General features: G+C 42.0%; 1 protein-coding gene across 1 annotated transcript in view; it reads right to left on the minus strand.

The window, feature by feature from the left end:
- The window catches only part of CCNY (cyclin Y), a 210,248-nt gene extending 203,009 nt beyond the window's left edge, over positions 1-7,239 (minus strand). The window contains exon 1 of the mRNA XM_039527901.1: positions 6,444-7,239. Coding sequence (XP_039383835.1) covers positions 6,444-6,597 — 154 coding nt within the window. The 5' untranslated portion in view covers positions 6,598-7,239. The remainder of the gene's footprint in view (positions 1-6,443) is intronic.
- Between the last annotated feature and the right edge of the window lie 12,220 nt (positions 7,240-19,459).

Here is a 19,459-nt window from a genome sequence, read left to right on the forward strand (position 1 = left end):
CCTACCAATACCAAGAGCAACTTCTGATTAGCCCCTGGTCAAGGAACACAGTCTTTGAGCTCAGCTGGTTTCAGGTTATGACAGTGGTCTCATACCATATATCCTGTGAAGTTATCCTCTCTCCACCAAAGCTCTCACAAAGAGCCTACTGTGGAAAAAATCTGAGCCATACAGGAAAATCAAGCCTGAGAGCCACCTTTTTCAGATCAGTAATCTCTCAGTTTTTTCACTAGTTAAGCCAACAGTGGATCTGACTGTGTGACAACAGACATGCTGATATCATGTATAAATGTAGTCTAGATCAGTGCTACTCAAAGTGGTGGTCCGTGGACCGGCGCTGGTCTGCGAACCATTGGCTGTTGGTCCGTGGCGAGTTTCCAGGAAAGAAAGAGAGAAATAATAGTATAATTTAAAAATCACACCAGAATTCCACCAAGAATAATCAGTCGATAAAAGTTGACAATATTAAATATTATGTTTTCAGAAGCACATATTATAATATTGATAAATAAACAAAATAAAAAATGTCTGCCAATTTTTATTCTATTATATTGTTTCTGATATAAATTAATACTACTACAAATGTTCAAATAATATTTTCTTGGATCTAGTCATTTTATACTATCCGCCCAGATGCACAGCCTTTCAGTCAGGTTTCAATGTATTTAAATGAGAACATCTCTGCATGTACGCCACACTCCCATGCCAATTAATTCAGTGAACAATGTTAGTTTTTCTGATCTGATGTGCTATGTGCCTATGCAAAAACTATAATAATATGGTACCGGTCCCTGGGAAATATGGTACCAGTCCCTGGCACATTGGGAAAAAAAACTGCCGGTCTGCCACATCAGATAGTTTGAGAAGCACTGGTCTAGACCACAGTCAATCTAATCTAAATTTCCTTTATCGAGCTAGCCTTCATAACAGCACCTATCACCATAACACCTGAGCCCCTTACAGAGTCCATTCTGTGAGATTCTCAAACCCAGAACCCCCATGTCTAAACGGAATAAACGATCCAGCCCACATGTCTTAATCAGACCAATAACCAAATACGACAACAATTTTAAAGTGGACAAAGCGTCTAGCAAAAGACTGGGTTAAAAAAATAAAAAAAATCAGGTCATCTAAGTAATAACACCACTTTACCAGACTGACACATTGGGGGCTTGGCTACACTTGCAGATGTGCAGTGCTGGGAGTTACAGCTGTGTTCGTACAGCTGTGTAGGGAAAGCGCTGGTGTGTGGCCACACTCACAGCTACCAGCGTTGCAGTGTGGCCACATTTGCAGCATTTGCAGCGCTATTGTTAGTGGTGCATTATGGGCAGCTATCCCAGTGTTCAAGTGGCAGCAATGTGCTTTTCAAAAGAGGGGGGTGGGGTGGAGTGTGACAGGGAGCGGGGGACAGAGAGTGTGTGGATTTTTGGAGCCGACACTTCAGCTCCCTGCCTTGCAAAATCTGAAAATTTCCTCGACCCCTCATTAACTCTTAACTGCATATAGCCTGCAGACCAGATAAGCAGCTGCTCCAACCGACTCCCTTTCTCCCCCTCCCACCCGCTGTTTCTCTCCTTAAGCAAAACACTCATCCCCCTGCCTGCCTCATTCACAGCAAGGTAGTGCATTATCTCAATTGACTGTTCACAGTCACTTACAGATTGATCACAGCAAACAAGAGCTGTGTTTGTTTTTTAGATAAGCAGCTTCCGGAGCCCTGAGTTCACAACAAAACAAAGAGAGGCATCATAACAAAACAGAGTAATTTAGTTAAAAGCATTCTGGGATATCTCCTAATACTCTGGAGGCCAACAACAGCGCTGGTGTGTGGCCACACTTGACGAGCAGTGCTGCATCACCAGCGCTGCACTCGTTATACCCCAAGCAGACCAGGTGTACAGCCAGCGCTGCAGCCAGGGAGTTGCAGCGCTGGATGTGCCTTGCAGGTGTGGACAGTTACTAAGTTGCAGCGCTGTAAAGCCTCCACCAGCACTGCAACTCTCCAGTGTAGCCAAGCCCTAAGTGATCTACTGTTTTCTCTTACATTTGTAGCCAGGATATTGCTAGATAAGTCTCTTGATGAGCAATAGATAGAAAAGTTGGTCATCCAAATTCATTAAGAAGTCCTCAGCCTATTGTCACAACTTTCCTGAAGCAAGATTTTAAAAGGTTAAACCATTTCATAACCTTGAAAAGTTTCAATGAGCAATCAGTCATTAAAAAGAGTGGGCATCCTCTGAGCTCCATATTAGAATTCCTCTTTTGCTTCTGGGCAGAATTAAGCAGCAAAGCAGATAACCAGTTATCTTTACTGCCTCTGTCTATGCCTGAAGATAATGGTCTAATTATCAGAGAAACCCAATGGATCCAATTTTTCAGAAAAATGTGTTGTTGACTGATAATCAAAAAGGTGATTCTTGAAGCATTTCCACATGACCATTACCAGAAAAAACATTCAGAACAGGAGTTTAGCCTTCTAACTTGGAAGTCTCTGAAAGAAGTTTGTTCCCACTCAAACATTTCCAAAATTCCCTTCACTTACAGACACAAAGAGTTCCTGCTATCTTACAAAAATGATGCTTTCGGACAACATGGCAACAGGCAGGTATAGCTGTAGGCCCAATCCTACATTCCTTGCTCAGGGAGAACTTCCATTTAAGATAATGCGAGTTCCCTCCCCTACAAGAACTGCATGATCAGGTCCTGTAATTAGAATTCACTGGTACCTCTCTCCATGACAGCATTTCCAATGGTTTCAGTACAAAGCACAGAATGACTAGCAAACCTCAAAAGGTTCTGTTTGCACAAGCTCTCAAGAGTTCATTTATTTACTGGAACCAGTTTCTTCAATAAAATTAGGCTGGAAACTGTATCTCTTTCACAAGATATCCATAGCTTCTACTTACCTGGAAATGCCACAATAATCAGTTTTCTCACTGTATTTTGGCATTTCCATTCTGGTCCTGGTTCACCAGGGAACAGACAGGTGGGAAGTTAATTTGTTACTAAGGTTTGAAAAATGTAAGACTGGTTTAAGGTAATTTTATTTTACAAAAAGTTGCTTTGCCCAATCCTAAAAGCTAGAGTTCTATAAAGCTTGATCAACACAAGAGAACTGAAGGCAGACTTGAAGGTAGAGGACAACAACAACAACAACTCATTCTACTCACCACAATGTGTAGTTTCTGAAAGCACAATTTATAATCAGTACTTGTGTGAGAGGAAAAAAGTGCTAGTGAATTAGCATTTCCAGAACTTCAACATCACTGTCAAACATACTGTATCTGACAGTGATGTTCTCACTGCAGTAACAGGTAGTGAGAAACACAGGTTAAAAAACAAACAACAAAGTTGCCTAAGTATCCAAATTGTTTTTTTACAGTGGTATCACCAGTTTGTTTTTTCAAATAAATATCCAATTCTTTTGAAGAGCTAAATAGCTCTCAAGAATATTTCATGGATTTTAGATATTTTGTAGGCTACCTGAAGAATCAAGACCTTATATTCTCTCTTCCCCAAAAAATAAAAAAATTGACCACAGTATTGTTCCTTCATTGTTTCATGTAAAATATTTTCAAGTTACTGAAAAACAATAGAAATATTATTACAGTGCACTATTTGTTTTTTTTTTCCATTGTGTCACCATAGGCATATGTTTGCCATATAGTTTCGAGCAATCTAAAAAACAAAAATGTACCCAGTCTCAGGAAATAAGAGTTCAGAAACAGAATAGTCTTATTATATTTTGTAATCAGTCTATCATCTTTGACCAAAGACTTCCAGTGGATCTGACTGCAACACAACAGATATGCACAAGTGAGTATTTCAATTTTGTTATACTCATAATATCCCCAATTGTGTTCAAAGAAGAAATACTAACTCATTCTTCCTCAATGGCCTCAATGAAAATTGATGCCTCTGACCCTATACCTAATCATATCATAGTAAGGAGCAAGATCTGAGCAAACAGCAAGGCAAGCGAGACAAACCACAAAATTTGTTATATGCTGTCAGAGTTGAAGGCAACTCCCCCACCTGAGAACTTAACTTCACTTGCCACAGTGCTGAGCCTGATGAAACAGAGATAGATAGTATTTATTTTCTATGTTCCACTGGTAAAGCACAGGGTCCTTTAACTGACAAGAATTTATTAGGACAGAGACAACATGCACACATGTCTCATCAGTGCTTCCATTCATAGAGTACTGCTACTGATCTGAAAATTGGTCTAACCCATTGGTTCTCAAGCAGGGGTATGTGTACCCCTGGGGGTACACCGAGGTCTTTCAGGGGGTACATCAACTCATCTACATATTTGCCTAGTTTTACAACAGGTTATATAAAAAGCACTAGCAAAGTCAGAACAAATTAAAATTTCATACGACTTGTTTATACTGCTCTATATACAATTTACTGAAATGTAAGTACAATATTTATATACCAATTGATTTATTTTATAATTATATGGTAAAAATTAGAAAAAGTAATTTTTCATTAATAGGGTGCTGTGACACGTGTGTATTTTTATGTCTAATTTTGTGAGAAAGCATATTTTAAGTGAGGTGAAACTTGTAGTATACAAGACAAATCAGACTCCTCAAAGGGCTACAGTAGTCTGGAAAGGTTTAGAGCCACTGGTCTAACCAAACCATGAAGAGAATTCTTGGCAAAAAGTGAGTTTACAAGGAAAGACATTAAGAATTTTCTGCATTGTCACCACACTTTAAAGAACAGCTCCTCCCCCCTGAAAAAAAACCAAACTTCTCACTTAAAACTACAGAGCAAGACCTGTTTCTACTGATGTGAAACAGGACTAGATATTATCCAAACCATCATGGGAAAAGGTGTTTACTGCTAATCTGGACAACACTGGTGTGACAAGAATCAGTCATTCACAGGTCAACAACTAGTTCTTAAATCTCCCCCAGTTTTCTCAAACCTGGCCATTATACATTTTTTTCTACCCATTGATCCCATTACAGTCCAATAACAGTCACAATTCCAGAAAGTAAATTAATTAAAAGAAATAATCATAACCTGAGGTAAAGTTACTCTATTATTAAGAATTAAGCCAATGGTGAGAACTGGTTTAAAACAAAGTTTGCAGTTGATCACATAAGCTATGAAAAAATGTTGACAAAAAAATCTAGTGTGCGCCAATGTGACTTTTTTGGCTTTCTACCAAAGGCACTTCACGTCAAACTATGAGAAAGTTGATGTTTTACCAGTTAAGTTTTAGGACTAACTATTTCAGCTAATCAGAAACTAGTTTATACTTATACATTAAAATAACACTTAAGAATAGGATGGGTTCTAATTAACCACAGCATACAAAAGGCTTTTTGGTCATTACTGAGTCAATGAGAATATAGTTTTTCCAATAATACTGTAGAGAGAGAATATTCATCGCTCTATTATACCAATGCTTCATCATCAGTGTAATGGAAGGAAATAAGTCACTGGCACTGAAGGTCAGTACAAGATAAATTTCTCCCACTTCCATAACTATCGGGTTTGTCCTTTATGTTTTATCCCCCAACTAGGATTGGCTTTGGCATACACATAGGAACAGATGAACATTAACCCATAAAAACAGCTGAGTCCACAGACCATCTTTGTTCAGGAAATTTGGGTGGGCAAAAATTCACTTGTGAAATTCAAACAGAGTGGATTGGGTCCAGAAGCTGTGGACCAGTGTAAACAGTGTCACATCAGTCCATGCTGGGTGAGGGGGCAAATACACATAAAGATCTTGAAAGTATGGTCTGAGGTAAATAGCTCTCTGGGCTTTCATTCAATACTAAGGTGGGAGAATGATAAAGGCCTCCAATCAGAGGAAAGGGCAGATAAATAATGCCATATCACAACGTACATGGCAAGAATCCACACAAGGATCCCAACACTGAACCACATACATGGAGAGGTGGAATCCACACAAAGGTTAAGTGGTGCCGGTGGGGATAAACAGAACTACATCATGACATATTAGTATGGGGTAAATAATGCTGCATTGTGATATACAGGGATAGGAGCACCCAAAAGCCTCGAAATTGTGGATGGAGGCATAAAAAAACCAAACAAACCCTCTGTCTCATCATATACTCTGCAATCACCAAAAGAGCCAGAAAAAACCCTGGAGGAGGCGGGGAGAGAATAGATTCCCTCTGAGGAATAGATGTGATTAAACACTGAGAGGCTAGGAAAAGGCCATGGGGGCTCCCAAGGTGTTTGGGGAGGGAGAGCTGGGGGTTTCCCAGTTTCCCCCCTTGAGCAGGACAGCAGAGAGTTCCCCCACTTGGCTCTTCCTGTGCTTGTGGGGGATGCATTTCCCTGGGGGCTGCCCCTGTGGCTGGAGATAGAGGGGATCCCCAGCCCAGGAAGACCGTAGGGGGATTTTCCCGGCTGCCTTAGCTGCGGGGAGCTCCCCACACCTCTCTTACCGTCTATGTTCTCCCGGTCGCTGATGTGCTGCAGGTTGCAGCCCGTGTCCTCGCGGCTCAGCTCGGGCTCCGGGCGGTAGGACTCCAGCCGGGAGTGGGCATTCCTGCGTAGCTTGGGGCTGGAGGAGACGCAGCAGGAGGTGGTGTTCCCCATCTTCCTTCGCCGCGGGCCAGGCGCGGGAGGATGCAGGGGGAGCCCGTCACCAGCAGTGGCGAGAAGCCATGGGCAGCAGCGGAGAAAACAACAAGCAGGAGAGGAAGAGGCGGTGGCGGCTGCTGTTGCTGCCTCCAGCCGCACTCCCCGGCTGATCCCCACAGCGGCTCATCCAAGAAGCCTTGCCCCAAGCACGTCCAGCCGAGCGGAGGGCGCCGCAGCTAAACCATCCTGCCCTGGCATGTACTGCACGAGCAGGCTAAGCCCGGGGCATGCACAGCCCCATTGCTAGCGGCTGAGCTACCGCGCTCCTCCTCCACCTCCTAATGAGCGGGCTGGATGCACTCCCCGGCGCACACGGCAGCGAGCAGCCCGAGGCTGCCTTTGCAAAAAAGGTTCCGGTTCAAGTGGGTGGTAACATCTGCCCGCCGGGCCGGGAAGGGAGACACGGGGCGCTCTGCTGGCTCCCGGGGTGCGCCCGGCTGGGAGAGGGAAAGCCCCCGGCGCAGGGCTGCGGCCCCTCCTCCTGCTGCTGCCGCTGCTGCCCTGGAAGGGAACAGAGCTAGCGGGGGGAGGCAGCGCATGTGCGGACCGCGACTGTCCAATCTGCTGCTGCTGCTTTCCCGGAGCGCAGCTCCCCACACGCGCTGCCCAGCGCCGGAACCTCGCGGGGGGGAGGGCGCGAGGCCCCGCCCCTTGGCCTCGCCCCCAGCCAGCTGGGCTGTGGGAAGAGCCCCCAAGGGAGCCCGGGGGTCCCCACAGCGGCCCCCAGCTCCTTGGGCGGCTCTTACCGGGGCTGGAGGAAAGAGGAGCAGGGGCGGGGCCGGGCCTCTTGGGGAGGGCAGGTTCAGAGCCGCCTCAGCCCCACACACCGGGAAGAGACTGGTGCGGCTGGCAGGGGCAGCGCTTGGGGGGCGGGGGTGATCCCCCCGCGGTTCCCTCTCTCCCCCTTCCCTCCATTCTCACTCCTCCGTCGCCCACTCACCCCCTCTGCTTCTGTCGCTCCCACAGTCACATCCGTTCTCCCTGCACAGAGCTCATCATGCGCTTCCTGCTTCTACTCTGCAAAGCAAGAATCCGCACCCACACCACTAAGCTCATTTTCTTCACGGTGTTTTCCCCCTTCCCTTATTCCTTCATGATTCTCTCCTGGCAAAAAAGGGGGCTCAGGGGACGCTTGAGCTATGGGTGCTGATGGTGCCCCGCCAGCACCCCTTGGCTTTAAGTAACCATAGCAATGAATGAGTGTTGTTCAATGGCTGCAGGACTCTCATTATAACAAATAGTTCCAGCGCCCCTGTAGAGGCTTTTAGGTTTGCTGCTGAAAATGCCTGGGTTCAAACCCAGTGCCCAGCGGGGGGTGTCCTTATGTAGACAGACATGGTTCATTCATAGGCATGTGTTAACAGTTGCTTCAGAAGTTTAATCCCCTTGTGGTTCTAATTTTTAAAAACTTCTTTAAAAATAATTGTATTATGTCTTCAGATGAAACAGAACAAATGTGAAAGTAATAGAGATGGGCCAACCAGACAGTACAATTAGGCATAGAGCTCAAGGTTGGGTTTGGGAATGAATCAGGACTAGGGGACAGGTTGAATAGCTCCGAAATCATAGAGTTTGTTCTTATACTATTTTTGCACCAAATGACAGAAAACTCACAAGAGCCTCTGTATTCTTAAGATGTCATTTCCATTCAAATCTAAACCAGGAAATAGGCCCTTTATAATTTATCATTGATCAAACTCTAGGGGCTGGCCTAATCCAAATTACACCCTCTGCCTGTCCACCTGGCAACATCCATTCACCACTGGCAAGTAGGAAACTTTCTTTGGCAAATGGTATTCTAAGCCTTAAGTATTAATTCTTAAATATTAATTCACATAAAATTGTTACTAGCCCTCAAGGTGACAAAGATAACCTTCTGAACAAGAAGTGAGTGTAACCAATGCAGTGCTCTCTTCCCATCCTCTATTGTCACTATATTCAAAGCTTTCCCAAACAGCCGAGTGACTACTCTCGGTTCCAGTGCTATGCAAAATGGAGATTGTGCTTTATATAAATTATTGTTGATTGATTGCAGTGCCAAGTGTTTAATACAAATTAATTGTAGATTTCCAATTTTTTTTTAAATATCTCATTATTTTAAGCCAATCTCATTATTTTTGGAGGCCTGATTCATGATTGTTGAACACTTTGGATTGCCAACATTGATAGAAGAAACCTATACTTCTCAGGTTATGAAAAGAGTTTTGTCTTGTGGCTTTATACCGTGGTGGCTCATAGCAGCAGTCTCATGAGATTTGGTACTGTTCTTAAAGCCTCAACTCCTGGAGTCATGTGATTACATGGGATTTTTCAGCTTTCATCCTTTAAAAAGTACATTCTTGGACCTCACAGTTGCATAAAAATCCTTGATAACATGCTCTAAGGCACCCTAGAGGCTCAGAAACCAGAAAGCAAAGGAAAAGAATCCATTTTTTTAAACGTAAATCTCATCTTTTAGCCAATCGCAATTTTATGAGGCCTGCCTCATATTTGAATGCTTGAGGTTGACAATATTGAAATAGCACCCAAAAAGGTATGTAACCTTTATAAATGCACAACTTTTGATGAGTTATTAGTTTACTTACCCATGGCTGTTTGTACTTTACTTTATGTACTTTAAAGTACATAATGTACTTTAGTAACACAAATTAATGGGAGCATCTTTCCTATTTTCTTCCATTGGGAGTGAATGTCCTAAATAGTCTGAATTTCATCCAAAGAAAAATAAATGAAAACTTTTTTTTTTGCCTTTTTTAAGAAAAGTGTTAGCTTGCGCCCTGTAATGTCTAGAAGTTCTTTCCATCATTAGCCAGGTGACAGAGTGACTGAGCGAACTACCTCTGATCCCTCTTGGTCCTGTCAGGTGCACCTGCCTTTGAAGACTCAAACCTCTAGCTATCATCTGGCTTAAGGTGGAATCATACAATTCTCCCACTCACAGACCAGGTCCTGGGTTACAGTCCTCTGGTACTTATCATGGTTGCCTTAGCAGGTCTGACTTAGGCTCAGACCCTAAATTTCTGTACCTTCTGGGACAATGACAGTGGTAAGCACTGACCAAATAGGCTTCTTCAAGCAAAGTATTATTTTTTAGAACAAAAGCACATAAGAGAAAACGTATCTTAACAACAATAAAACACACTACACATCTAGCTTACCAGGTGTCTTCCACATGTGAACACTAGTTAGGACTGGCTTCCTATAATCTCTTCCATGGAGCTCCTCTCTGTCTGCATGCCTCCCTTGTCAGAGCTCACTGAAACTGTCTGGAGAGCCCCTTACCTTCTTCACAGGGATCATGACACTTTTTAATGGTTTATAGTCCTTTTGATCGCTAGCTTCCCAGCCTCGCAAAACAGCTGTGCCTTTTCAGCCTAGAGCCTTGATGGATGCCACTGACTTTTGATTGTGTGCCTGGGTATTCTTATCTGGGAAGCCACTGTGTTACCTTCCTGTACACACCCATTGAATTTGAGCATTATAGGCATATAATAAACATTCCACTACCCCCCAATATATTATAATTTACCCTCACTAACAATTATTACATAACAGTAATTCATAACATTATTACATATTAGTTCATTTCTGGCACACTAGGTTCTTTGTAGAACTTTATTTATTTTATGTGTTTTAGTCTATAACACTAAGAAACTTTGGCCGAAAACAAACACTCATAAAATGGTACCTAAATAAACAAAACAAATATTTCACAGACATACATCTAGCCATACATGCTAGTAACTAACAGTGTATTCACTCTCACCAATCTGTTTCTCTTGGCGCTAAGTAAGTGCAAAGTCTGCTGCAGGAGATATGCCATTAAATGCAATGGGCTGGATTCATCCCTTCAATGAGAGTGTCTCAGCACCTTTTAAAAACAGTTTTATTTGGGTGTGTAAATCTGGAGTTAGGCACCTAACTAAAGGCATCCACGTTGAAAAAACCTGGCTTCTGTCTCCTCTTGCCTCTATTAGAATTGAATATAAAATTCCTACTAGAGAAGAAGGAAGACAGAAAAATCAGAAGTTGTTGTTGGAGATGAGTTTTGAAATAAAACACTGATATATATTTTTAAAATGCCTTTTAAAATGTATAAGACGTTTTGAACAAATTAATGTACTAGTAATTTTCTCTTTTCCTATTTGATTACTGTGTTCTCAGTTTTATCTTGACTTGAATTCTTCTTGGTTGCACCCTCAAATCTCACTTAGTTGTCAGCCTATTGATAAAAGAGGCTGGTGCTACATTATGTATTTAAAAGATAATGTCAAGGGAAGAGAATATTGCCACAGGATAATGGACTCCTGCTGGTGCTACACAAGAGCCCAAAACACCTGTGAAATAAATGTTAAAAAAGATGTTCTTGGATGTTCAATTATAATGACTTTATTTCAGCGACATCAAATGCATGATGTAGATGTAATCTTATTATTTGATAGATCTTGGTACAAGAAACTCAGAGCTGCTCTCTGTACCCTTCTTAACTTGGTTAAGTGCCATTGACTTCAAAGGAAGATCTGTTGTGTGCTTCATTTGATCAGAGACCAGCATGAGTTACTTTCTTCCATGAACAGCTCTATTCTGCCTACTGCAGAACAACCATAAAGCCCCTCAACACTAGGCCCAGGCCTTTGAAGATTGGCCTGCTTGGAGCTGACTGGGCTTATATGGCACTTACTCCTGCGTAACTACACAGCTTATCCCACAGGAAAGAAAGTGGGCTGGAATAAGGAGGGTTAGTGTCAAGTTATGAAGATGGAACCCGTCGGAGTTCATAAGGTTTGATCTCTGAGATCTTCCTATAACATTCATGAAAACTTGTAAATGATTGGGACAGTCTGAGGTGGATCATCGTACTGCTTAAAATAAGAAGGCTTTTGACTCCAGGTACCACAGTTGATGTATAAGAATCTGGAAGATCGTTTTTAATCCAAAATCATTTTTAGTCTGTACAATAAATAACATGGGAGACAGAAGTGAAAAAGTAGAAATGCATTATAAATAATAGAATGGTGGCAACCATATCTTTTAAAATGGATTACGTTTTCCAGGCTCATAATTTACATCTGGAAAAGAAAATTAGCTAGAACAGAAACTTCCATCATACAACTTCCATCCCCACTCTGCCCCCTAATGGCTAACAGAGGTCCTACTTGCAATAAAGTGTCAAAATTTTAGCCCCAGAGCAAAGTTTTATAAATCCTTGAACATAAAAGTTTAAAATGAAAATTCTTGTGATCTCTTAACTAAGACAAGACAATTTGGTCATCATTCAATTTCAACAATGCAAAGAATTTTTGACATGCTTCATTTATAGGGTATAATTTCTGCAGTCTCTGAACCAATATTGTGTTCCTAATGGCACATTTAAATATAGATGTTTCATGTATGAAAAATAAGGTTTAAAAAATAAAATCTGTTATCCCAAAGGTAGTAAGAAAAAACAGGGTTAAATAAGAGTAAATGTCATTTTTATGTGGAGATGATTGACAGATCCATATAAAAACAATCTAATTCTATGCTAATTAGAAATTTAATCTGGTCATTCAACCTATTTGTGTTTATTCTGGAGAAGTTCTGACTCATTGTGTCAAATTGTAAAGAATTACATAATTAACCTGACATAAAACTCCATCTTGGGACTTTAAAGAGGTGAATGCCCTTAAGGTTATGTGGATTTTCTGTCAAATGGAGCTGAAACTAGAGACTTCTAGTTAACAGTTCAGTGCTAAGTGCCTACACATCAAGGAAGTAGAGAGAGAACAAACATAAGGGTTTAAATAACTGGAAAATAATGAGAGAAATGTATATGAGTATTATTTAATGAGACTCTGGCTACAGAAGAGAATAGACCTTTTAATGAAGTCCAAGAATAAAGAATGAATGCAATATAAATACCTACACGTATAAACAGAACATAAAGATTGCAAAGAGGTATAATCTAGCAACAGAATGTACTCAGTCTGGCTAGTCTGTTGCTACTTGCATTTAATAGACCCAAAGTCTGCTAAAGGAAGAATGTTATTACACCTAGTAGGCTGGATTCCTCCCTGGTGTAACTGCACTGATTTCAGTTGGAGTTGGTTGTGTTCAGCCACATGCATCCAGGAGATGCACCTTTGCATTCTGGGTTACCCTTAGGAGTGAGATATCGGGTTCGATTCCCTAGCCCGTGGAAAAGAACACCAATATTCAAAATAGGCTCCCTAGATGCTTATAGTAACCTCCTTCTCAAACCACCCTTTGTCTCTTCTTGCCCATTCCCCCTTTCCTGCCACCTAAACACACTATTATTGGGACTTATGCTGAGCTGTGTGCTAGCCAAGGGACAGTGAGAAAGAGGTGTGTGTAACTTTTGTGATTCAGGGCTGTGAGCGCACTCACAACACTGTCTCTGTTCTTTGTTTCTTTGGATTCTGCAGATGTGCCCTTGAGAACTCAATCCTCCACACCAGCAGAGTGTGCCAACCCAGGAGGAGTAAGGAGGATATGTTTCACAAAGTGTTGCAGTTAACAGATGCAGCATACAGCAAAACAAGAGCATGGAGGGAGACTATCAATGAAAGACTCAGGCTGGATAGAGGTATGTGGATCACAGAAACCCTCTTGGGAGCTGCCACCCAATGTGCCAAGACTACCTCTATTCCTGCTTTCCCTGCCAGCTTGGGAACCCAGCACCCTGTCTTGCTGAGCCAGACACTCCTGTCTGCTCCAACAAAGACCCAGGGTCTGAATTACTTGCCCCAAAGCTGCAGGTTTACCTGAAAGCAGCTCATAGAAGTGTGCTTGTCTTTAACATTCAGATGCCCAACTCCCAATGGGGTCTAAACGCAAATAAATCCATTTTACCCTGTATAAAGCTTATGCAGGGTAAATTCATAAATTGTTCGCCCTCTATAACACTGATAGAGATGCACGGCTGTTTGCTCCCCCAGGTATTAATACATACTCTGGGTCAATTAATAAGTAAAAAGTGATTTTATTAAATACAGAAAGTAGGATTTCAGTGGTTCCAAGTAGTAACAGACAGAACAAAGTAAGTCACCAAACAAAATAAAATAAAACACGCAAATCTATGTCTAATCGAACTGCATACAGATAATCTCACCCTTAGAGATGCTTCAGTAAGTTTGTTTTTTTTCCCTCAGACTGGACACCAGGCCTGGGCACAATTCTTTCCCCTGGTACAGCTCTTGTTCCAGCTTAGATGGTAGCTAGGGGATTCTTCATGATGGCTCCTCTCCTCCTTTGTTCTGTTCCACCCCTTTATATATCTTTTGCATAAGGCAGGAGTCCTTTTGTCCCTGGGTTCCTACCCCCTCCTTCTCAATGGAAAGACAACAGGTTAAAGATGGATTCCAGTTCAGGTGACGTGATCACATGCCACTGCAAGCCTTCATTCCTCCCAGCCTGACTCACAGGAAGGCCTGCCTGCAAACAGAACCATCCACAGTCAATTGCCCTGGTTAATGGGAGTCATCAAGATTCCAAACCACCATTAATGGCCCACACTTGGCATAATTACAATAGGCCCTCAGTTATATTTCATATTTCTAGTTTCAGATATAAGGGTGTTAACATTTATACAAATAGGATGACCTCACTCTGTAGATTATAAGCTTTGTAATGATACCTTACAAGAGACCTTTTGCATGAAGCATATTCCAGTTACATTATATGCACTCATTAGCATATTTTTATAAAATCATATAGGCTGTAACATCACAGTAGGGTCTCCAAGGATCACTGTGGGCATTTGCACATCCCCCACATTGGAATCTTGTGGTCTGGAAAGAAAGTCCCAGCGTGCAGCTTTCTATACAATCCAGTGTTCCAAAAGATGTGTGGTTCATGCACCTTCCCTGATCACCCCACATTGATGTCAGTGAAACTCCAGTGATCCACCGGCACCTGCAAGACCATGGAGAAGTAGCCCTTCCAGTTGATGTACTCCGTCGCAATATGGTTGGGGGGGCCAAAATTGGGATATGCGTTCCATCTATCACCCTGCCACACTTAGGGAATCTCATTGTCTCAAAGCCATCAATTGTTTCTAGCACACTGCCGTAAGTCAGACTTTGTAACAGGAGGCAATTAATGGTACCACACACTTGCATCAGTGCAGCTCCCACAGTGGACTTTCCAACTCCAAACTGATTCCCAACTGACTGGTAGAAGTCTGGAGTTGCCAGCTTCTACACAGTGATCACCACTCGCTTTTCCACTGTGAGGGCAGCTCTCATTCTGATGTCCTTGTACAGCAGTGCTGGAGTGAGCTCCACACGGTTCCAGGAAGGTGGCTTTGTGCAAGAGCAATGACTGTGGATGTGCTCAGCCAACACAAGGAGTGTTGGGTGGACGTGCTCCACTGATGCTACTAAAGTGACTTATGAGCATCAACATAACTTAAATCGACCTAATACCATAGTGTAGACATGGCCTTAGGAAGAAAAGGCCTTCATGTGTTGCTAGCTGTGAAAGGAAGAGATGTATGCCCATTGTCAACATGCACCAGTATCAAACTATCTAAGAAGGCACACAAAATAAATAAAGTAGATTTATTTCTTTTTCATGGTCAGATGGGATCTTCTGTTTGTATAGGAGAAAATGTTAATAAAGCAAAGGATGTGGGAGGGGAAAGGGTTTAGTTAAGTAAAAGGACTCTCACATACGATGGTGTTCATAGAGCACCTTGGTTTAGCTATCAAAATCTGAATGTGCCATCTTCTCGTCTGAATCACCCCTGGGGAGAGGGGCACATGTAAGCAACAAATCAAGCTTTCTCTTTAAGAAAAGTACACATGACCAATATAAGCCTGTTTTTATTCTCAAATTCATCCCCATGGGCATGATATCCTTGCAGAAAGAGAAGGTCTCCCTTTTGTCCTGAAAAAAATTGTTCTTAATGGTCTCCTCCTAAGCAAAGAAGAGGTATAGTGGAGTACTTAGACTGTTTTTAACTATCCTCTTCAGGGCTGGAATAAGGTAGAATCCATGGATTTGTGGATCAAGCCCTGAATTGGAAGGCACTCACAAACTAATTCTCTATATGAGGAGAGGTCTGCTGGCAGAGACTGCTGGGCCTGCCATGGATACTGGGAAGGAAAAAGCATAGCATGGGTAAGGCTAGAAAAAGAAGAGAAGGATGTTATGGAAAGCTCTCGTCTATCAATTAGCAGGTTTGGTAACCTGTTCTTGCATCTGGTAATAAGAAGGTGCCTATTTCCTGTGTGAGGTCTGCTACAAACCTAGCAAACAGAGTGGATTTGGAATCCCTGACTTTTTCCAGCGTTTCATTTCTGGTCCCACAAAAGGCAGATTTTCTGGTTTATTTTGCACACCCTCAGCTAACCCAGAAAGAACTCTTTAGTCACATGGCCCTCCTTGAGAATACTGTAGTTGCTATTGAGAAGCTACAGTATCAAAGGCATCCTATGTGGCTTGAGGGAAAGTTTAGCTGTATTCTCCCACAGCTGTTTGTTTTAGCCACCTGTAGTGTCTTGGATTGTGAGCAAGCTGGGGCAGGACATTTCTTTATTTTTACTTAAGGATGGTCCTGGGGTTAGAACACTAGCCTGGGAGGTAGAAGACCCGGGTTCAATTTCCTGCAGGCTTATTGTGTGACTTTGAGCAAATTCCTTAACCTCTCTGTACCACATCTACAAAAGAGGGATGCTAGCACTTTCCTACCTCAGAGAGGTGGTCTGAGGATAAATGCATTAGAGACTGAGTTACTCAGATATTATAGAACTGGGAGCCAAATAATTAAACAAAATAGATGATTCATATGGTACTTTAAGGCAGACACAGTAGAGTTCTTTGAGGCATGTCCCATGACTATCTTGAAATGCCTCGTGGAGATTGATGTAATTAAGGAACAAATCACTTTGATGTTTCTGTGGCTTATGAACACTACGCACAACATCACTTGACTGAGTGAGCAGGCAGAAGTAAATCAACTCAAAGAAGAGCTAAAAAGATATGAAAGTAGCCATCTTTCCACTCTAAATAGAGCCAGTGTAAGTCACCAGAGCTTGTAATATGGGCATGGGAAAATTAGTCATTGACCTAAAAACACTTCCCACTGGATGTCTGTGAATAAATTTCACATCCTGCAAAGAAAAATAATCACTGAAGAGAGAAGAACAAAAGTAGATAAAGAAACACCATATGGTGAAGTGAAAATAGATTGTGCTAGCAAGTACATAAATAAAAGTATAAGGAATATAAATATAACCAAAGTACATTAAGTTAATATTACTGGCCTATTTAAAAGTCAAAAGCCAAAACAGTAGACTTGAGTCTGCCTCTTAGTAGAAATAAAACAGAGCTTTCCTTTAAATCATCTGACATTCTCTAAGCACAACAGGAGGGTGTAATTGTACATCCCCAGTTTGCTGCAATCCCAAGCGTTTTAGAAGTTGGCACTCCTAAAGATGACCTCAATTTTTTCTTTAAAGCCAGCAATTTATGGTTAAACAGGAATTCAGCACATTAATTTAAAACATATTAGACCACATACTCAGCTGGTGTAAGTCACCAGAGCTCTATCAAAATCAATGAAGAGGCACCAATTTACACCAAAATCTGGACCACTTTTTTTGCTTTTTAGATTAGTGATGACCACACCTGCTGCAAATCACTGGCTCTCACTTTCTAAAAATGCACTCTGCTGATTGACTCATACCAACCATAGGATTCCACTGGAGGTGGTTTATTGAGATAAAGCAAGCCTATGTTTTTGCATTAGAATTGTATTGTTTTCCAATGCTATTAATGTTCTTAGGCCTGATACACCATTCCATCACTCCAGTTTTATGGCAGTGTAAGCTAATTGCACTCAGTGATGTCACACTAATATAAAACTGGAGTGAAATGCTGTTGAAGCTAGGCCTTTGTTTTCAAACTGTTCTTCAAAGGAGACAATTCAAATCATTAAATCATGACAGCTCAATCACAGAGCTCACAGCAAGGTATAGAGAACATGGTGATAATTTATTACATTCTAGGAAAGAACATGGGAGCATATTATAGCATATGACTACAGGTTGCAACCCTCCTGTGTAGGCTTCGCTTGAAAACGAGAAGATATATCTTCTCAAATTCATTATTCTTGAACAAACAGTGCAGAAAAACAATTACTGTACATACTCGTTCATAAGCCGAATATTTTTGGTAAAAAATTGACGCATCAGAGAGCAGGGGTCGGCTTATAAACAGGTTTACACCCAAATTTGATGATGATTTTAAACTCTATGGAATCATTGAATTGAATATCTAATACTCTGTCATTTTGTTTACCTGGAGCGTCTGTAGGCATGGAGCCCTCAGCTCCCCGTAGCCGCGGTTCACTGTTCCTAGCCGATGGGAGCTGCAGGAAGTGGCATGCCACTTCCCACAGCTCCCATGGGCTGGCAATGGCAAACTGCGGCCACAGGAACCTGAGGAGCTCCATGCCTGCAGACGCTCCAGGTAAACAAAACGTCCTGCAGCGGCTTACCCTGACAGGCTGGGAGCCAAAGTTTGCCGACCCATTAATTGATGTCAATACTGCAGCCTTTTATAGTTGCAAAGGCTTTGTTTAGTGGACTAGATTGGCTTGAAATAGACCTCAAGTCTCGAGCCAATATGAAAATATAACGTGCAGCATTGATGGAATCGCTAATAAAATTGAAATAGCCTGTTATCCTTACAGACATGCCAATCTACAGGGCTGCTTTGAAATAAACAAAGAACAATAATAATTTGACAGTGATAAAGCAGGTGACATTCCTATATAAAGTCCTACAAAATCTAGAACTACAATAATAATAATCTGTTTTCATACTAGTATTTAAAATGAACGGTGAAATCAAAAGAAAAAGGTCTTCTTATCATGCAGTGTTCAAACTTAAAGTTGTTGAATATGCAGAAGCAAACAATAATTGCGCTGCTGCTTGTGAATTCTGTATCAATGAGAAGCAAGTAAGAGAATGGCAAAAAAATAAAACGACACTAAAAGACATGCTAAGCAGCAATAAAAAATGTCCAGTGAGGTGAGCTTTATTTCCTGAGCTAGAGAAAGATCTCCATAATCAGTTAATTCACAATGTTGGTTCCCAGCACCCTTGTAAACTATACATCATTACACCTATAGTCTTAGGGAACCACAGGTCCTAGGGAAAATAGGTCAGAGCAATCTCTCTTTCTCTCTCTCTACCTCCCCTCATCCCACTTCCTTCCTATGCCTTTTGTACCATGTGCCTCATGGCTTAATTAGCCTCTGAGTTTTCTCCACTACATCAATTAGACATAGCTCTTCTTAATGAGGTCTGCTCTGGAGTAACTAATTAGAGCTGCAGTGACCAGAGTGCTGGCTCAGCTGCTGTTGCCCAGCACTCTGTCACAGAGGGTGAGAGAATATCCTTATACCCATTAGAAGGGACATAATACCTCCTTTCAGTTCACTTTGCTGCAGGGGGTAAGGAGGATGGTGTCTAGGCTGACAAGATAGCAAGTGTGAGAAATCGGGACGGGGTGGGGGGTAATAGGAGCCTATATAAGGAAAAGCCCCAAATATCGGGACTGTCCCTATAAAATCGGGACATCTGGTCACCCTAATGGTGTCTGTGACCGCACCTTAACTGACTCCAAAATGGCTTTGTCAATCAAGTGACTTCTGCTGCTTGGTGCTGATGTTGGGTACTGGGTACTGAAGAATGATGCCATCCATGCCTGGAGCAGCCTTGATGACAGTTCATAAGATGGTTGAACGGAGAACATAAGAACGGCCATACTGGATCAGACCAATGGTCCATCTAGCCCAGTATCCTGT

Source organism: Mauremys reevesii, linkage group 2, assembly GCF_016161935.1.
Source record: "Mauremys reevesii isolate NIE-2019 linkage group 2, ASM1616193v1, whole genome shotgun sequence".
Lineage (NCBI taxonomy): Eukaryota > Metazoa > Chordata > Testudines > Geoemydidae > Mauremys > Mauremys reevesii.